The 16,918-nt window shown below is 37.4% G+C and overlaps 2 protein-coding genes across 2 annotated transcripts; one reads left to right on the top strand and one right to left on the bottom strand.

The window, feature by feature from the left end:
- The first annotated feature begins 1,078 nt into the window (after window positions 1–1,078).
- Window positions 1,079–5,790, top strand: LOC103707338. The gene is made up of 3 exons (XM_008791783.3): window positions 1,079–1,445; window positions 2,969–2,992; window positions 5,232–5,790. The coding sequence occupies exons 1-3, from the start codon at window positions 1,235–1,237 to the stop codon at window positions 5,531–5,533; spliced, it is 537 nt and encodes a 178-aa protein (XP_008790005.2). The 5' UTR covers window positions 1,079–1,234; the 3' UTR covers window positions 5,534–5,790.
- A 1,199-nt stretch (window positions 5,791–6,989) lies between these two features.
- Window positions 6,990–16,022, bottom strand: LOC103707337 (brassinosteroid-related acyltransferase 1). Its single transcript, XM_008791782.4, has 3 exons — window positions 15,404–16,022; window positions 14,831–15,313; window positions 6,990–7,639 (listed from the first exon to the last, which is right to left on the bottom strand). Exons 1-3 carry the CDS (start codon window positions 15,851–15,853, stop codon window positions 7,145–7,147), a joined length of 1,428 nt encoding a protein of 475 aa, XP_008790004.2. The 5' UTR covers window positions 15,854–16,022; the 3' UTR covers window positions 6,990–7,144.
- Window positions 16,023–16,918: the final 896 nt, after the last annotated feature.

Raw genomic sequence — 16,918 nt, 5'->3', positions numbered from 1 at the left:
CTGGAGCAGTCTTGGGAGCAGCCGTCTCTTCGAACACTGGAGTCCCATTATGAAGCCGCAACTCAAAATTACCTTGAAAAATAAAAAGCTGCCACCTCGTGCCTCCCAAAAGTACCTTTTCCCCTTCTTTTGAAACAACAAAATCATTTGAAACCGCCCAATCTCATCAGCATGACAGAACCGGCTACTTCCTTCACCCGAGCTCGAAAATGGCTCGAACTCGGAAGTCGGGGGTAGTGATGAGGAAAAAAGTAGACCACCCAACACATATGATGAAAGCACCTGAATCCGACGGCAGGCGTGATCTCGATAAGCATGGCCTCGGCAGGCATGACCTCAACAGGTGTGATCTTGGTAAGCATGGCCTCGGCAAGCATGGTCTCGGCTGAGCAAAGCCCGATTGACCTCGAGGCTAAGAAAGACCTAGTCAGAAGCTGAGACCGACCCCAACTCCACCAACAGTCAAGCCGGTCTCTAAATCAGAGCATCTACTTAAAGAAGAGGTCACAAAATCCTCCATATTTAGGATCAAATCCCGCAGTCTCCACCACAACAGCCGTCAACATTTGAATCCTTACAATCTCAACCGATTGCCAGCTAGCCTGAAATTTCGTGCCATCTAAGGTACTTCATTTAACCCAAGATTTGCACATTAATATCCGATTGCGAGTAACCGCTACACCCCCTATAAAGAGGGGGGGACTCCGGGAAGAGAGGCATCTTCTTCCCTCACCGGAAAAGATCTCTCCATTAAAATATCTAAAGATCCCTCTCTGACTTAAGCATTAGAGGGCCTTTGTCGGATCCCCGGCCCAGGCTTCTTGCAGGACTGCCGGAGACAGCCGTCCGCCACCGCTCTGCAGCAGAAGCTCCTCCTTCTGGATCACGGTCACCTCGGGTCCGATTTCTAGCAATAACATATATATAATTTTTTAACTTCAATCATGGTATTTAGAGCAAAATCATGTATCTTCATCTCATTGAACGATCATGTATACATATATATATAGTTTTTTTCTTGTTGACGAGTCTTTAATTCACACAGTGGTGGTATTTATGTTGCGTTTCTGCCAACTCTTCTCATCGTCACTCTAATTAATTACTCCAGCTCCACTACTCCTCTGACCAAACATTCCCCGTTCCCACGCACGGCTCGTTGACGGCAGCGCAGCCGCTGTTGAAGGGATCGGATCTAAGAAGAGAGGGGAGTGTAGCGGAGCGAGAGCGAGGGGAGATGTCGGGCGGGTCACGGCGGTCGGGGGCGTGCGTGAAGTGCTGCCTGGTGCTGTTCGCCGTCGCGTCCGCTCTCTGCGTCTCGGGTCCAGCCCTCTACTGGAGATACAAGAAGGGCTTCGGTGGTGGGATTTCCTCCCACTCTTCTTCGGCCTGCGCGCCCTGCGTCTGCGACTGCCCCCCTCCCCTCTCCCTTCACAAGATCGCGCCTGGTACTCTTTTCCTGCATTCTTGCTCCCCTCCCCGTTCTTTTTGGTTGCTTTCTCTCTCTGTCTCTCTTTTTTTTTGCGCCAAATTATTCGGGGTTTTGATGATTCTTTAGCGTTCAATTTTGTGATTCGAGGTTTGGAATGAATTTAGGTTATTATTCGTTATGCGATCTTGGGTTTGATGATGATTGATCTTGTTGGACAAGGAAGATGGATAAAAAAGCTCCAATCTTTCCTATTAATTAGCTATTGTTCGTTAATGTTGGAATGGGTAGCTAGATCTAGAGACACGGTAATTTCTTGCAAATTAGTTATTTTACCTTTTCAATTGGATTGTTTTACTTTCCTGTGAGAATTTCACTTAGTAATATGATTTCCTTCCCGTGTCTCTATACGTGTTACTGCCTCAAGATATCCTAAAACCATACCACACGAGCTGAGAAAAATATTTTAGATCAAACAGGAAGCAAGTAGGTCACATGTCAATTTGTCTATGATACTGCGATATTGGGAGTGTGGCATTGAAGAGATTCATAGTTTAGGATGGTGAAAAAAAAGGTAGAACAGATTTTATTGACGATGCACGTTGCTCCCTTTTTTCCAACAACCTTTTTCCTTTTTCGGAGAAGGAAACCCTGGAAAATGGAACTTGTTACTTTATAAAGTACCTTCCTACAGCATGTTCGTCTCTTGCTGGAAAATTTTCTAGGAAATGCCGAGAACTTTAACTATGGATCTTCAGATTAGATGTTGATGTTAGCCTCTTTTGCCCAAATCTTTTTTCTCCCTTTTCTGTTGAGTGGTGAAGATCAGCGTATTATCTTATTTCTTTGTTCAATCCCTTGGAAGGAATAGATTGCAAACAGATGCAAGTGACAGGGCCTTGCTGCAGGACATTGGCTTTGAGGAGATATGCTGTCTAACAAATTCCTTCTGACAACTATAGCTAGGTTAGAGAGGATTGATTTAGACATCATGGTTTTTGTGATGTTTTAGAAAGAAAATTGACATCTGGATTTCTTTGTGTGTGAGTGTGCATATGAATTCACATCAAACATCTTGAATTGAACATTGCAACTGGCTCCCAGTGTTCAGGAACCCAGTCTTTTGCCTTTGTGGTTTCTTATCTATATTGGTTTCTTTTATTTTTCTTTCTCCTTTGTGGCTTTCCTTTTGCCCTTGCATCTTGAACTGGTCTTCCTATTAAGGCAGTAGGAGCTATCTCACTAAAAAGGAATATCTCTCCCTTTTTCCCCTATTTCATTGATAAGTCCAATATTCATGAGTAAGATAAAGGTTTCGTATATGATAACTGTATGATAAATTCTTTGGTTTATAAAATCCAGTACAATTGGAACTGTGTTAATGTTGTATTATAGTATCCTCTGAAAGGAGCTTACTTTTCCTGCAAACTGTGAGTCAGTATAACTGCGCTTGTATCTTCTTGATTCTTGTAAGTTATATGATTACTGCATTTTGCTTAGTCATTCCAAGCAGTGACTTATTGAATTTTTGTTCTTTTGCAGGATTGATAAACCTCTCAATTACAGGTTTAAACTCATCCCATGAAGAATCTCTCTCTCTCTCTCTCTCTCTCTCTCTCTCTCTCTCTCTCACAGTCACGTGCGTGCTGTGTATATATGCGTGTGTCTATGCTTTTAAAGAAGTGTAGAAATATGCATATAAGTGTGTGCCTGTGTTTTCGAAGAAGTTAGATATGATGCTTAATTCATGCATCTCTTTTCACTTATCTGGTATTAGTCCTTCACTTATCTGGTATTAGTCCTTTTTCTTTCTTATTCCTGCCAGTTTTGCTCTTATTTTCCTTGTATTTTCTTGACATTAGAGCATCTGACATGCTCTACATCTGATATGCAAATTTTGGAAGGTAAAACATATTCTCTAGCATTGGCATTTTAAAAAATCCATCTCCTTGCTATAAGAGAATGAAAGATCATGCATCCCTGCCTTAGTCTGCTAGTCTTTGCCACATAAGATGGGTAAGTTGCTTTATGGTTAGTAGTTTAGCGCTCATACATATTGTACTTGTGCTTCATTTTTCTGCAGTTGAATTCCACACAAATTGCATCAAAGAGTTCCGGTAAGGCCTCAGAATATTGTTTTATACTTTATATTCCTATGTGTTTACATATGCCTATGTATCTGTGGATGCATGAATTCATGATGTGTTATTCATTAAGATATCACCTCATTGTATTTACCGCATGGAGGGCTGAGTGATTCTAGCCCGGTGGTTTCAGGCTTGGTATTCAAAGAGCAGATCACTTGTTCGAATTCTAGCTTATACACTATTACGTGAGGATCTATACGGGCATGTTTGGTCCTACATTGGTTATACACTAGAAAGATCTTGGGTACTTATACAGAAACAAAGAGCTCAAATAATACCTTCTGGCTAGTCTTTTTGGGGGAGGTCCTTGGTCGTTACAAGTGATATCAAAGTGGATCCAATCCATGGCCTATGGAAACTGGGGCACATTGCAGCATGGGTTCATTAGGGCTAACCATGAGCTGATAATATTGCTTATTATTGGATTTGAATGGATTTGGACATTAGGACGCTAGGATTTAAACGAGAGAAGTAGTCTAGCAAGGATACTAGGACTTAAACGAGGAGAGTATGTGAAAACTTGTATGGGCATATGTTTAGTCTTACATTAGTTTTGTGCTGGGAAGATCTGGGATACTTATACTAGACTAAGAAACCGAGATAATACTTTCTAGGTGGCCTTTTTGGTGAGGTCTCGGGAGTTCATCTTTGTCTTCTCTTGGCATGTCGATTGCAAATGTTCTAAAGATCCTTCTTAGAAAAAGGTGGCTTAACTAATGAAAGAAAGATGGAACCAGATGCTAATGGGGGCCATATATGTTAAAGCTTGCTTCATCATTTCTTTAATGAGATCATTGTGACAGTTGACTCACAAAGGAAAATTTGATGGTCGGTAGGATTAGATGATTAATTTTCAAGAAAAGTCTCTTTTTATTACCAAAATTTGCCCGTCCCTGAAGCTGAGCATGGAAGAATTATCTGTGAAGGGGAAAAAGAAAAGATAAATTTGAATGTGTAGTATTTAGAGGAACAAAATCATAAAAAGACTTATGTGAAACATAGTTTGCCTTGCAAATGAAATAATGGATCTGCGCGTACACATATATGACCCACCGTTCTGAGAAAACCTTTCTTTGTATGCCAACGGAGAATGGTTCTTCTGTACTCCAGCAATGGTAAGTAATAAAATTGTGCGCTTGGTTTGCATTGTGTTTGTGGATTGCATGTATATACATGTGATGTGTGAAGCAATGTAGTATCTAAAAATTAAAAATAGTCAAATTTCATTGTATCTAAGCATCATGAAGGTGTTTGGATACCCATTTGTGATATTAATATGATATTCCATTTATGGATGGGAACTTCACTTGAAATGTTTGTTGAGTTGCACTCTCCTTTGGCATCAATATATGGTATCCCATCATTTGTTTTAAAGTGAACTGTGGCATCTGAAAAACCATGGGATTGTAGAATCTGCAAGCTCCAACCTCCATGCACTGCCTCTGCAGTTGCGTAAAGGCTTTATGTTCACAATCCATGCATGCGATATCAGAGAGTATGTTTATCAACATGAGGTCACTGCTTCATTGTCGTTGACCCTGTCATTGCCCCTTCACCTTCTATTTTGTATTGCCGGCTCTGTTTACACTATAATCCAGCACTGTGATGTTCTTTGTTCTTATCAAACTTGCTGGTGGATACACCATTTCACATGACAGATTGTGGGAAACATGATCCGGAGCTCAACAAGGAGATGGAGAAGCAGTTTGTGGATCTCCTCACGGAGGAGCTGAAGCTGCAGGAGGTTGTTGCTGAAGAGCATACTCATCACAAGAATGCCACCGTTGTTGAAGCAAAAAGAATGGCTTCTCAGTATCAAAAAGAGGCTGAGAAGTGCAATGCTGCAACAGAGATATGTGAGGAGGCCAGAGAGCGGGCTGAGGCAGGGCTGACTAAAGAGAAGAAGATCACGGCACTCTGGGAAAGGCGGGCCCGTCAACTGGGCTGGCAAGATGCATGACTTGTGGTTTAGTAAAATTTTCCGCTACTTGCTCTTTGTAACCATATCAGGTGTTTCTTCAATAGCGATGAACTGTAATGTCTATTTATATTTTTGATGACGAACGGCACTAAAAGCGTTTGTAATATTATGTTCTTACTCCTGGAGAAATGTAGATGCATGCCTTAGGTTGGCCGATGTCAAATCTAATATGCTCTGTATTTATGCTGCAGCCAATCTCTGCAGCCCGAGCTTATAATATCTTGCTCTTCTCTACTTGTGATTTAGTTGGCGCTGATTGATGTTTATTTTACCACTAAACTCAGTAGCTGGATTGCCTCTGTAGTATGGTGATTTTTAGTAATGTAATTTTACTAGCAGCTTGACCTTTTCATCAACATCTAATACAGTTATTTATTTTAGTTAAATCTGGAGTTATATTCCTCACTAAATGTGATCAGATGCTCCTTTCTAATTTGTATATTAACGACATTATGAGCAAGTAACGTGGTGATAATGAAAAGTAAAGGTGTCAACCAGGTAGAGAACATCTAAAGCGGTCTTCAAGAAGCTGTCGCCCTTTGTATTAGTCACTAACATTAAGCCAAAGAACCAAAATTAATTTGCTATCTATCTTAGCCACCAGAAAATTTTAGTATGCAGACTGACGAATTAAAGTGATAAGACTATCTGCTTCTGTTATTCCACTTCTCTGGCTGCATGTGATTAATTTTGACGGCAATATATTAGAAACTTTAAGTGTGTTAGGCTTATGCATGATACTGTTTTATTTATGAACTTGTGAAGGTAAATTGAAATATTACTGTTTTACTTATGAACTTGGGATGGTAAATAGATTAGCATCGCCTTAATTAAGTGGCCTTTTAGAATGCTTATTACTAATTCTCAATTTGTAAACAATCACATATGAATATTCATTCAAGTGCATCAAATAGTGTGTTTTTACTTGTTGGAACTAATCCAATTGCAATTAGTTCCACTAACACTAAAGAATAGCATATTGGAAAAAAAATGTCATCCTTTAACCATTTCTAATGTTCAGGTTCGACCTTCTAACCCCTTTCCTTAAAACCAAAAAAAATCCCCACACCATTGGATTTGCCTGCTGTTTGGTCATAAGCCCATTTCAACATTGAACTGTAAATCGAAATTTGATGGCGAACATATTCCCATCTCGGTATGATAAAGATTATCAAGGTCAGGGATCATACATATTCCGGATTTTAGTCCTTGGATCGGGACTATGTAGCCAAATTGACATGACTGTCATAGTCATGCCCAGAAGGATTGCCTACAATATTTTTAAAGGATTAATCTTTTCGAGAAGCATTCCTAATTTTTGTCCCTTGTCAGAATTGTAGATAAACTGTGTAATGTACTCAGATAATCTTAGCTCAGATTCATGCACAACGTTAATAAAAACAAACTTTAATATGACAGCAATAACCTAGCAGAATTACCCAAGAAAAGTATTTTCATTTTGTTATCCATGGTCAGAAACTTAGTAAAGGAACGTCATCCATGACACAAATATATTTATACTAGCGTTTATAGCCCTTGAAAAGTATATATAGGTTGGCCCTTTGGTTTAAAGACCTATAATTAAACTTATTACAACTTATCCAGGAAATAGTGAGAGAAAGCAGGGACATGCTTCTGAAGTAAACCAATTCTGACTTCAATCCCTCCTCCATCATTCGGACTCTGCATGAAGTAGGCAACCTGTTGGAAAGGAGAAGCCAATGGCGACACATAGATTGCATCTCCGAGCCCAAAATCCACCTTGTGGTAGGGAGTTCTTGTCCAGTCCGAGACCATCGTGAGCTCAGGCAGCGGAGGGAGCACTCCTTGTGGAGCCTCGAGCGCCTCCAGATAGGCTCCCACGTAGTCATTGTTCACAGATTGCTTTGCCTCCTTTATCTTCTCAATGATTGTTGCCAGGGTTTCCCTTTCGAGTTCTCCACTGGTGCATGAGATGGAGGAGAGCACGTAGGCATTCCCTGTGAACCCTTTGGGCAGGGTTGGATCCATCCTGGTCCTTGTGTCCACTGCAAATTGGAGGCACACCGTTCTGTCTTTTGGTATTCCTAAGGCTTTAGTCCTTGCCTGCAGCAAGTGAACATAGATTGGCATATGAAGCCACATGCATTTTGGTAAACATGCTGTGATGAGTGAAATATGAACCACATCTAGATACTACGTCTGGCTTTTCTGCAGAAGAATGCTTTCAGTGTAGCTGACTTTAGCTAAAGCATAGGTAGTAGATAGAGATAGCTTACCTCCTCTCTTTTCAGCCACTAAAAATCTCCGCATGAACTAACTTTCGCACAAGCTTAGTCAAACGTGGATAGCTTACCTTTTCTTCTTCCAGTCCACCGGAGATTTCCTCCATGCGAACCATTGGATCAAGGCCTCTCTAGGAATACAAATGTAAGTGGAAGTTTCATAGATAAATGGAAGGCTTTCCGAAATAGAATGACCAGGAGTTTTATGTTTGATATTTGGTGAAACCCCAATGCTCAACATGAATTATTTGAGAAAATCTGTTCGAAGATACTTCGTTTTAACTGTGGTAAGGCTATAACCAAATTGAATCAAACCAGGTTATGCTGTTCAAAAAGGGGTTTTAGTTAAATTGAGTGAATTAGAACGGAGGAGCTCTGGTCATATAGCAATAGAAAGGATTCAGCTGTACAAACAAAGTTAGAGACATTAAAATACTTTGTGACACTCCGGCATTTACTTGAAGAGATCATGGAATTCTTGCTGTCAGTTTCAAATTAAGCACAAACTGACTGTAAATTTGATCCTTGAGGTTTATGCAGAAATTTGTGAAGGATATTCTGGAAAGAACTTTATAATTAATGTCAGTTATGCCATTTTATTTACATTTGTTTGAAACTATATAGTTCTCTTGGCTATAATCCTTTTCTGGTCGCTATTTATGTTGGAGCAAAGCAAGCTACAATCTGTTCTGAAAAAAAAAAAAAAAAAAGAGAACGAAACAAAACAAAACAAGCTGAAACCTAGTGATTCAAGGCCAAGCCTCAGTGCTACAGGAACTAGTACTTTCTGGTTGAGCAAATCCAAGCTAGTTTCTCAACAAAGGTGAACTGAAACATGAGTTTTTCTTGGGGTTCATTGGCAAGAAAAGTGTTCCAGTTCCTAAGGTTGCTCCATAGCCTGTATTTTCAAGAATCTCACAATTTTATGTGAAAATAAAAGGATAATAGCCAATACGGATCAAACAGTCGTTTGTAATGGCTTTTGAATAACTTGAAAACTGACCCTCTTTATGCACTTTTGATGCTATTATCATTTGAAAAGCTTCAGGGATATACATATTAGAAATAGAATGAGAGAAATGGTTTAATGTGTCCTCAACCATAGATCTATTGCATGAGATTATTTGATTTGAACTATGTTCTTATAAACTCACCATGAGAAAACTTTTATCCTTCCTCCTCACAATGAAATCTCATAACTGATACTCGTATGACTTACTGAAATTATGTAGAATGTTATGAAACTTTCATGTGATTTTATTATCAAATCTTATACTACTGTTTATTATTCATGCACTATGTTATAAAAACTGTCCATGTACATGTGCTTTCTATTAGTCTGTTCCTTGAAGATGTATGAGTTGAACTTTATATTATTAATCAAACATCAGATTGATTATCATCAAATTAAATGGTAATTGGGCTTAATAGAAATAATGGTTGGCACTTTGATAAAAATGTTGAGACTCTTCCGGAATCATAAACATTGTATCATATATTTGAAGCAATCTACTTCAAGTAGACCAATATCATTAGCTATCAGAAATTGTAATAGCATAGAATAAAGAACACAAGTGCTTAAAAGGAGAGAAATCTACTATCAATAAACAGCTTAAAAAGGGGCCATATGGAAGAAGAAAACTCTTATAGGAACAGATTTACTTGCAAAAATTGTTATTCACATGACACTTGCTGAAAAAATTTAACTATGAATAAACTATCCTTGACCTCCATGCACTTCACTTTAAACTTCTTAAATATTGACTTCTATGAGAAGAAAACTACGTATGGCATCTCACAGCAAATTTTCTAAAGGATATAGTGATGACTAGACACAAGACAAACAGGTGTGCATGGGCACGCACACTTCTTGATGATTTATTAAATGGTATACTTTGAAAAAAAATATAATGAAATAGTATTCTTTGAAGAAAGATAAAATGTTTGCACTCTGAACCCATCAACAGCACCTTAATACATAGGTACTTTCATTTCCAAAATTAGTTTATTAATGTTAATATGTTGCTTTTTTTCCATAAATGAGGTCGAAGAAAGTGTCACGCTTTCAGTCTTCCACCCTTCTGACTCTTCTATCAATTGCATCATCGGTCTATATGCTATATGCATGACCTTTGGTATCAGTGATTTTTACTAACTTATAAAAACAATAGAAAAGAAGATGTGCATAAACGTTGGGAGGAAAATTTTCAGATGTAATTCAGACATTCTAAAATATTGTTATCCATTATATCACATAAGGTTTGTATATGTCCACACCAATTCCTAAGGAGATGATGTCTACTAAATCTTAGAGCTATACAATTATTCTAGTAGATCTTAGTGGTCATGTGAATGATACTATAGCAACATTTTACTACGAGCATGCATCCTAAAGACTTTCAATTTATTGTTCTAACTTTCACTTTAGCACTTTAGTCTATTATAGATCAAGATTTATAAGACCTTAAAATTTGTATCTGAGCTCCTCAAGATTTCTTGTGGTTTGCCTCTCCGTTATCAAGTACTTTGTCCTGTATGTATACTCATTTTTTTTCTTTTTACATGCATCTCGCTAGTGATATTCATGATACATCTTCTTGAATATTAAGGTTTGTTCTATATATATATATATATATATATATAACCGTCATTTCCATAATTTCTTACAATTTTATACATTCCATAAGTGTAGCTGGTTTATGTCATGCTCCACTTACAAGTTTAAGAGGTATACATCATTGTTTTATTTATCCTTTAGTAATCCAATATATATTCCTCTACACCATAAATTCAGTAAGGATTTGGATTTCAAAACATACTCCATACGGATATACGAGTATGCATGTGTATAAAATGTTCAAATGACTATAAATCATTACCAATTTATAACATCTTGTTAAGCTAGGCCGAGGTTTTGGAATTTTTCTCCTAGCATTAGAAAATCCTTTTTTAATCTTCTTTTTCAAATGTCACTATATTTTCTCTTTCTAGGTTTTCCATTAGCATCTCCTGATTGCTAGAGACAAATATAAGCTCACTATCCTGTTCATTTCTCTATGTTTATAATCTAGTAATGCTACTTTTGCATTGATATACTTATTTTTTAGTACACAGTTAACTTTGTAAAACTCTTCTTCAAGTCTCAATGACCTCTAACAATGATTGTCAAGCTAGGTTGAGTTTGGGAATTTTTCTCCTACCATTAGAAAAAAAATCCTTTGTTAATCTTCTTATTTAAATTTCACTGATTTTCTCTTTCTCGGTTTTCCATTAGCATCTTCTGATTGCTGGACACAAATACAAGCTCCTCTTATTAAAGTTTGCTACCGTATTGTTCATTTCTCTGTGTATAATCTAGTCCTGCTGCTTTTGCATTGATATACTTATTTTTCAGTGCACAATGAACTTTGTATAACTTTTCAAGTCTCAAGGACCTCCAACAATGATACAAAACATTCAGAACAATACCTCTACATCACCTAGTTAAAATTCTCTCGTGAATATATTTATTATGCTATACTTCTTTCAAACAAATTTCAAATGAAAGAATCACCACTGTAGACTATCAATTTCCAGCCCCTACATCTAATTACCAAAACCTTCTTTTTCAACTCTGTTAGTCCATTGAGATTGACCTAAAAACTTATTGTTAGATGTTATTTTTAGCATTAGTCTTCGGCTCAAACTGCAATTCTAGTCATCCTTGATAACCATCTATTATAACAGTGATAATTCTAATTAGACTTCTCCAATCATAAGTTATAATTCCTTTTGCCTTAAGAAAAAGCGATAAAAATCTCAAGTATAGTAATCTGACCTCTAACCACAAAAAAACATCTTTTATATATCTTTTAATCATCCTTTTCAGATGTTGTACCTCAATTTTACCTATAGTTATGATCTATCGATAATGTCCTTAAGAAATAAAGCTATGAAGGAGAATAAGTAACAAATTTACCTTGTCAAGAGTTGATTAGTAACAATTATTTCAACCCATATTAAATAACTATTTTAGTCTAGCATTTCCCAAAGTTCTTTCAGCATTCCTTGTGACTTTGTGAGATATGAGTGGTGATTACAACATCACAGAACTTTAAATGTACATATGTATTTATCTTTTTTCATAATTTTTCTAATTTCATTCTATCCACTTTTTTGAAGAATGTCTTATGCATTTAGTTTGTTTCTTATTACTCATAGTAGTATATGAGTTTGAACCTTTTCTAAAGCAACTTAAACTTAATAATGCCAAACATAAAAGATTGCATATTTTGTTATCCATAAATTGATGTGATGTGATAATAATTCATTCTATGATCCATGGAGGTTTAGATGATCAGAAAATTTCTTTTCAATAATATGCAAGTTAGCATGAAGCAATTTTTAATTCATAAAACTAGATGAATTAAATTGATTTTATTTACTTGCCTGTAGGGTGTACATAAGTGTCTTTCCTACAACAATTTTTGCTTACCTCTTACAGAGTAAAAAAATCAATTTATAGAATGAGAAGGCATTTTTTTTGTCTTAGTACTATATGATACAATTAAATGTGTAACAGGACAAATTGATATAGTTCATTCCGCGTACCTAGAAGAGAGAACAAAATGGTAATTCATTTTTTCAGTTAGCCAACATGGGTACTTGGCTATTTAATCAAACTTCTATACTTAATTATTGTTGATCTAGTACTAAATCTGTTTGTATGACTTTGCTATATAATTTCTTCATTGATTCTTCCGACATGAAAATCTGATTTTAAGATGTAATTTGTAGTTCATCTATAATCTTATGATGACTATGAAGTGAAGTTCCTTTTCTGTGTTTTAATAATTCCTCCCCCACTCCTCCCATTACAAAATAAAAAAGAGATATATATAAAGAAAGAGAGAGAAAACGAACCTTCATAAAAATGAGGAGTCTCTTGATAGATCAACATAGATATCAAAGAGGTTTGGGAAAGAAATAGATCGAGATAATATGAGTAAAATTAGATCATCTTTTTTTGTATTAAAAAAATAGTCCATATATATTGATCTCTCTTTTTTGTCATTATTATATCTCGTTCATGATTAGGTTTCATGTGAAATAAGTATCTGCTCCGAGTTCTTCTTAATGAGTGATATTCATCTTTACGGTGAAAAAACTATATTGATGATAGATCTGATTGATTACAACTGTGGCCTTTGTTTTGCATACAATTCTTGCTCAAGGAAGCAGCATAGTCATGAAGAGTTATACTTGCTTCATTTCCCTAAAGGTAGACTAAAGCAAAATCTTAAGTACGAAAAACTACATTTGATTATTCTAATCAAGTTTTGAAATGTTTCGGGTAATGTTCTTTTTACGAAAGCTTTTATGTCTCGAAAGTAGTAGGAAAAATATGAAAGATATATGAAACTTATACATATTTTTGCTTTTCTTTATAATTTTGCACATGCATTGTTCATAAACAAAATTATCTCATGTTCTGTTCAAGAAAAAGAACTCTTAAAGAAGATAGCATCCAAAATCATGTTTAGCTATATATGTTAGTGAAGTTTAAACGTGTAGGTTTTGTCAATTGCCAAACTATAGTACTCGATCATGTGCCATTGTCCTGGTCTAGTTGAACTGTCGTAGTCCAACTCTAAAGCAGCTAAGGTGTGCTGGAAGAGTGTCATGATGGCAGATGAAAGCTTCTATCTGGATGTAGACTTGCGAAGAAAGACACTGCTTCATAACCTTTTTGTAACTTGATAGATGACTCCGTTATAATGTCTAAAAACACATAGTGAATGTGTTATTTAGAAAAATAAAGTATTTTGTGTTGATTAGCTCTCAACTTTATGATCTGGTTTGAGATATGACATTGAGGAATCTGTGGTACATACCACTTTGCTTGCGAAGAAGAAGAAGAATGGGTACATTTCTAGAGTGAATAAGTAGTTTGGTCCTAAACTTCATAAATCTGGTGACATTGCCAAAAACCTGCATTAGCTATCACTGAATTCTCCTCATTAATTTGTACAGTAAACAATTTATTTGGACAAGTAAACTTTATAACCATTAGAACAAAGGACAGTTTTTGATGCCTCATATGATATGTTTGTATGCATGTGTGTGTGTTGTAACAAGCCTTCACCATGAGATCATACTGATATTTTGCTAGCAAGCGTGTGACTGCCCTCATCACTTGACCTATTGCCACACCCAGCAATATATCACAACCAATCTATATTGTTTAACTTGTGCTTACTTTATTAAACAGCACACATAAAAGGGGCTTAAGATTAATATAGGTAGTTGAGCTGTATCCATGATAGAAGACGGGTGATGGGTACTTTTTTTTAGTGATGAAGGTTTATGTAATTTCTCTGCTGCCATGTTGCAGTAACTGGTCATGTAAAAATTTCATATGCTCTCTATATTATCATTTCAAGCTTATTTCTCTTTTGAAAATGAGATTTGGAGGATGAAAGGATGCATCAAATGATATGGCAAGACATACAAGACCAAGAGACAATCCTTGCTCAGTCAGTTGATGTTTCTAAGATATACCTCCTAACAAATTTTGGTATGATTAAATATACGATTAACTGCTGCTACACGTGGGAAAAGTGAAGGTATACATGGATTTGCTAAAACCATTACTCACCCAGTAGTTCTTTCTGAAAAGCATACATGGCCAAAGTTGATATGTCTGAAAGCATTCTTCTGCTTTATAAATAATATGTATGCATGTGTGTGTGTGTGTGTGTGAGTGTGGGTGCGTGTGTATTTATACATGATGCTTAAGATTTCCTTTGGTTCTACCATATCTGTTCCATTCTATAACTGTTCTACAATAAATGTGAGGCTTGGGCCTAATATTTACTGGGACGGAATATAAAAGCATACCTCATTTGCGATACCACGCAAATTTGTATGAAGACACAAGATCATATGAAACACGACATGAGGGTATTTCTTGTATATATGTCTATGCGAGAGAGAGAGAGGGGAAGGATAGAGTTCCATCAAATTCTTTTACCTTCCATAGGTGTGCTGCCACAACCTCGAAGGAAGAGCATGAAGTGCCACTCAAGCCCCTGGTTGCCTTGCTCTTAAGCTTCACTACCATGGAACTTCTCAGAGAAAAGGTCCTAAGAACAGATTGTTCATGGTTTGCGCTGCCCACGTCTGAGAATTTGTACTCTCCCTGAAGTTTTCCATCAGGATCCATGCGTTTCATGAAGACTGCCTGTTCTATTAACAGGTAAAGATGATCAACAGCTGTGACTCTTGTCATCTTCTCTCTTCCCCCAGGTCTAGTTAAATTCTCTTCGATTTGACCACGGCCTACCAACAGCCTCCCCCTCTCATGCACTGGCTCAACCAGTTCCACCGCCTCATCTGCTTTTCCAACTGTTTTAGAAGCCCATGCATTCATGAAATTATAGTTTGCCAACCCATCAAAGAGTGAGTGATTTGTTCCTACCCCCATCGCATACCCTCCACAGCCAAACTTAGTCACCTACATGTCAAAAAAAACAAGGATAATATAACAATAAACATATGGTTAAGCTGCAAAAGCCTATGAACTCATAGTACTACATGGACTCGCCTGGGCAACGACAAGGGGCATGTCAGAGAAGCTACTGGATAAGGGAGGCCTGAAAACAAGGTGTTCATAGAAGTCATTGTACTGAGAGAGGTCTCCAAGCTCTGAGATCTTCAAACGAGTAGCAGCCTCGACTAAAAGTGCACCCGAATTGGTGCAAACCAGGTCAAGCTTTCCATTGGGTGGGCTTAAGAACAGCCTCCCTGCAGCTGGGTACCAGGCAGACAGGGTATCCTCCAGGCCCGTTTTTAAGGAAGAGAAAAGAGAGCCAGCTGACAGGCGTTGGTGGGGTGGAGGTGATCTGTAAAAGAACACCAAGTACATGAGCAGAGGGCACTTTCTGTCTAGATTGGAGAGCTGGATAACTCTGGCCTCATGGGGGTGAGCTCTTGGGTAAACTGTTGTGGTCTTTGTGATGAGAACCTTATGGTAATCCTCCCTCTGGATGGCCATTGCTTCAGTGGCCCTCTAGTTCTGGCTGAGGCCTGAAATAAGAAAGGCAAAGGAAAGGGGGAGAGGAGAGATGCCTTGGTAGAGGACAGCTTCGTTTCGATGGTTTTCCAATGGGGGTTATGACCACTGATATGATTTGTGATAACTCTAGTTCTCTTTACTCTTCGTGCATGGAACTAGTTTTATTTATATTTATAGATATGCTAAGTTACCATGCATCAATCGCAGCTACAAGCTTTTAGCAGTTACTATTGTGTCTGCCAAGGGTTAATTCGGTTCGCATGTTTTTTCAGAAAAGGTGAAAAAAGGTTTGGTCCACCTTAGGGATCGATTTAACGATCCCGTTAGCACACAGACTGAAGACTGTAGCCCTCTGATAATTTGACTTTTGTTCTGAACCCATGGCTTGACTTTCTCCTGCTGACTAAATTAAAGAGTTTCATGTGATCTGATGGCTCGATCTTACCACTTAACTTCAGCTTATGTTCCACTAGTTACTGGATATTTATGAAGCTGGCGTCATATTTTAGACTACTGCAACTAGATTCGATCGCATGATTAATATTTCTTCTGAGTGGGCTGCCGTTATTCCTGTTGTTGCTCCAGTGTAGTTGTGAATCGTTTCATTTGTGTGAGCTGCGATCATAGGAGTAACAGCTATATATTGATTACTCTACAAGAGAGATCTATAAACCAAGACCAACCAATCAATGGTTCCTTTCATGAAAGAGCATTATCTGAAATCTTTCCATGATCAGATTTTTTATATATATAATTGTATCCTGGCTGTTTTGATCAGTCTTAGTTTTCTGTAGTCCCGGGATTAAAAAAACTGATGAGTGGAGAAGAGAGTCCACATATTGGATGCCGAACCTTTGCTCAAATTGGATGCAGGACCACCAACATTACGTGTTATTGCTTGGATTATATATAACTATCATCTTATCATTATTGGTGGTAGCTGCTGCTGTTGTTAGTGCATTAACTCTTGACTTCAATACTTTGTCATGCCTTTTCTAGCAGCTGCACTGCCATCCCTAAGTTTTGAAGGGACAGAAAGAGCCA

This window comes from Phoenix dactylifera, chromosome 1, assembly GCF_009389715.1.
Source record: "Phoenix dactylifera cultivar Barhee BC4 chromosome 1, palm_55x_up_171113_PBpolish2nd_filt_p, whole genome shotgun sequence".
Taxonomy (NCBI): domain Eukaryota; kingdom Viridiplantae; phylum Streptophyta; class Magnoliopsida; order Arecales; family Arecaceae; genus Phoenix; species Phoenix dactylifera.
The sequence above is the reverse complement of the archived record's forward strand: the minus strand, read 5'-3'. Positions and strand labels throughout refer to the sequence as shown.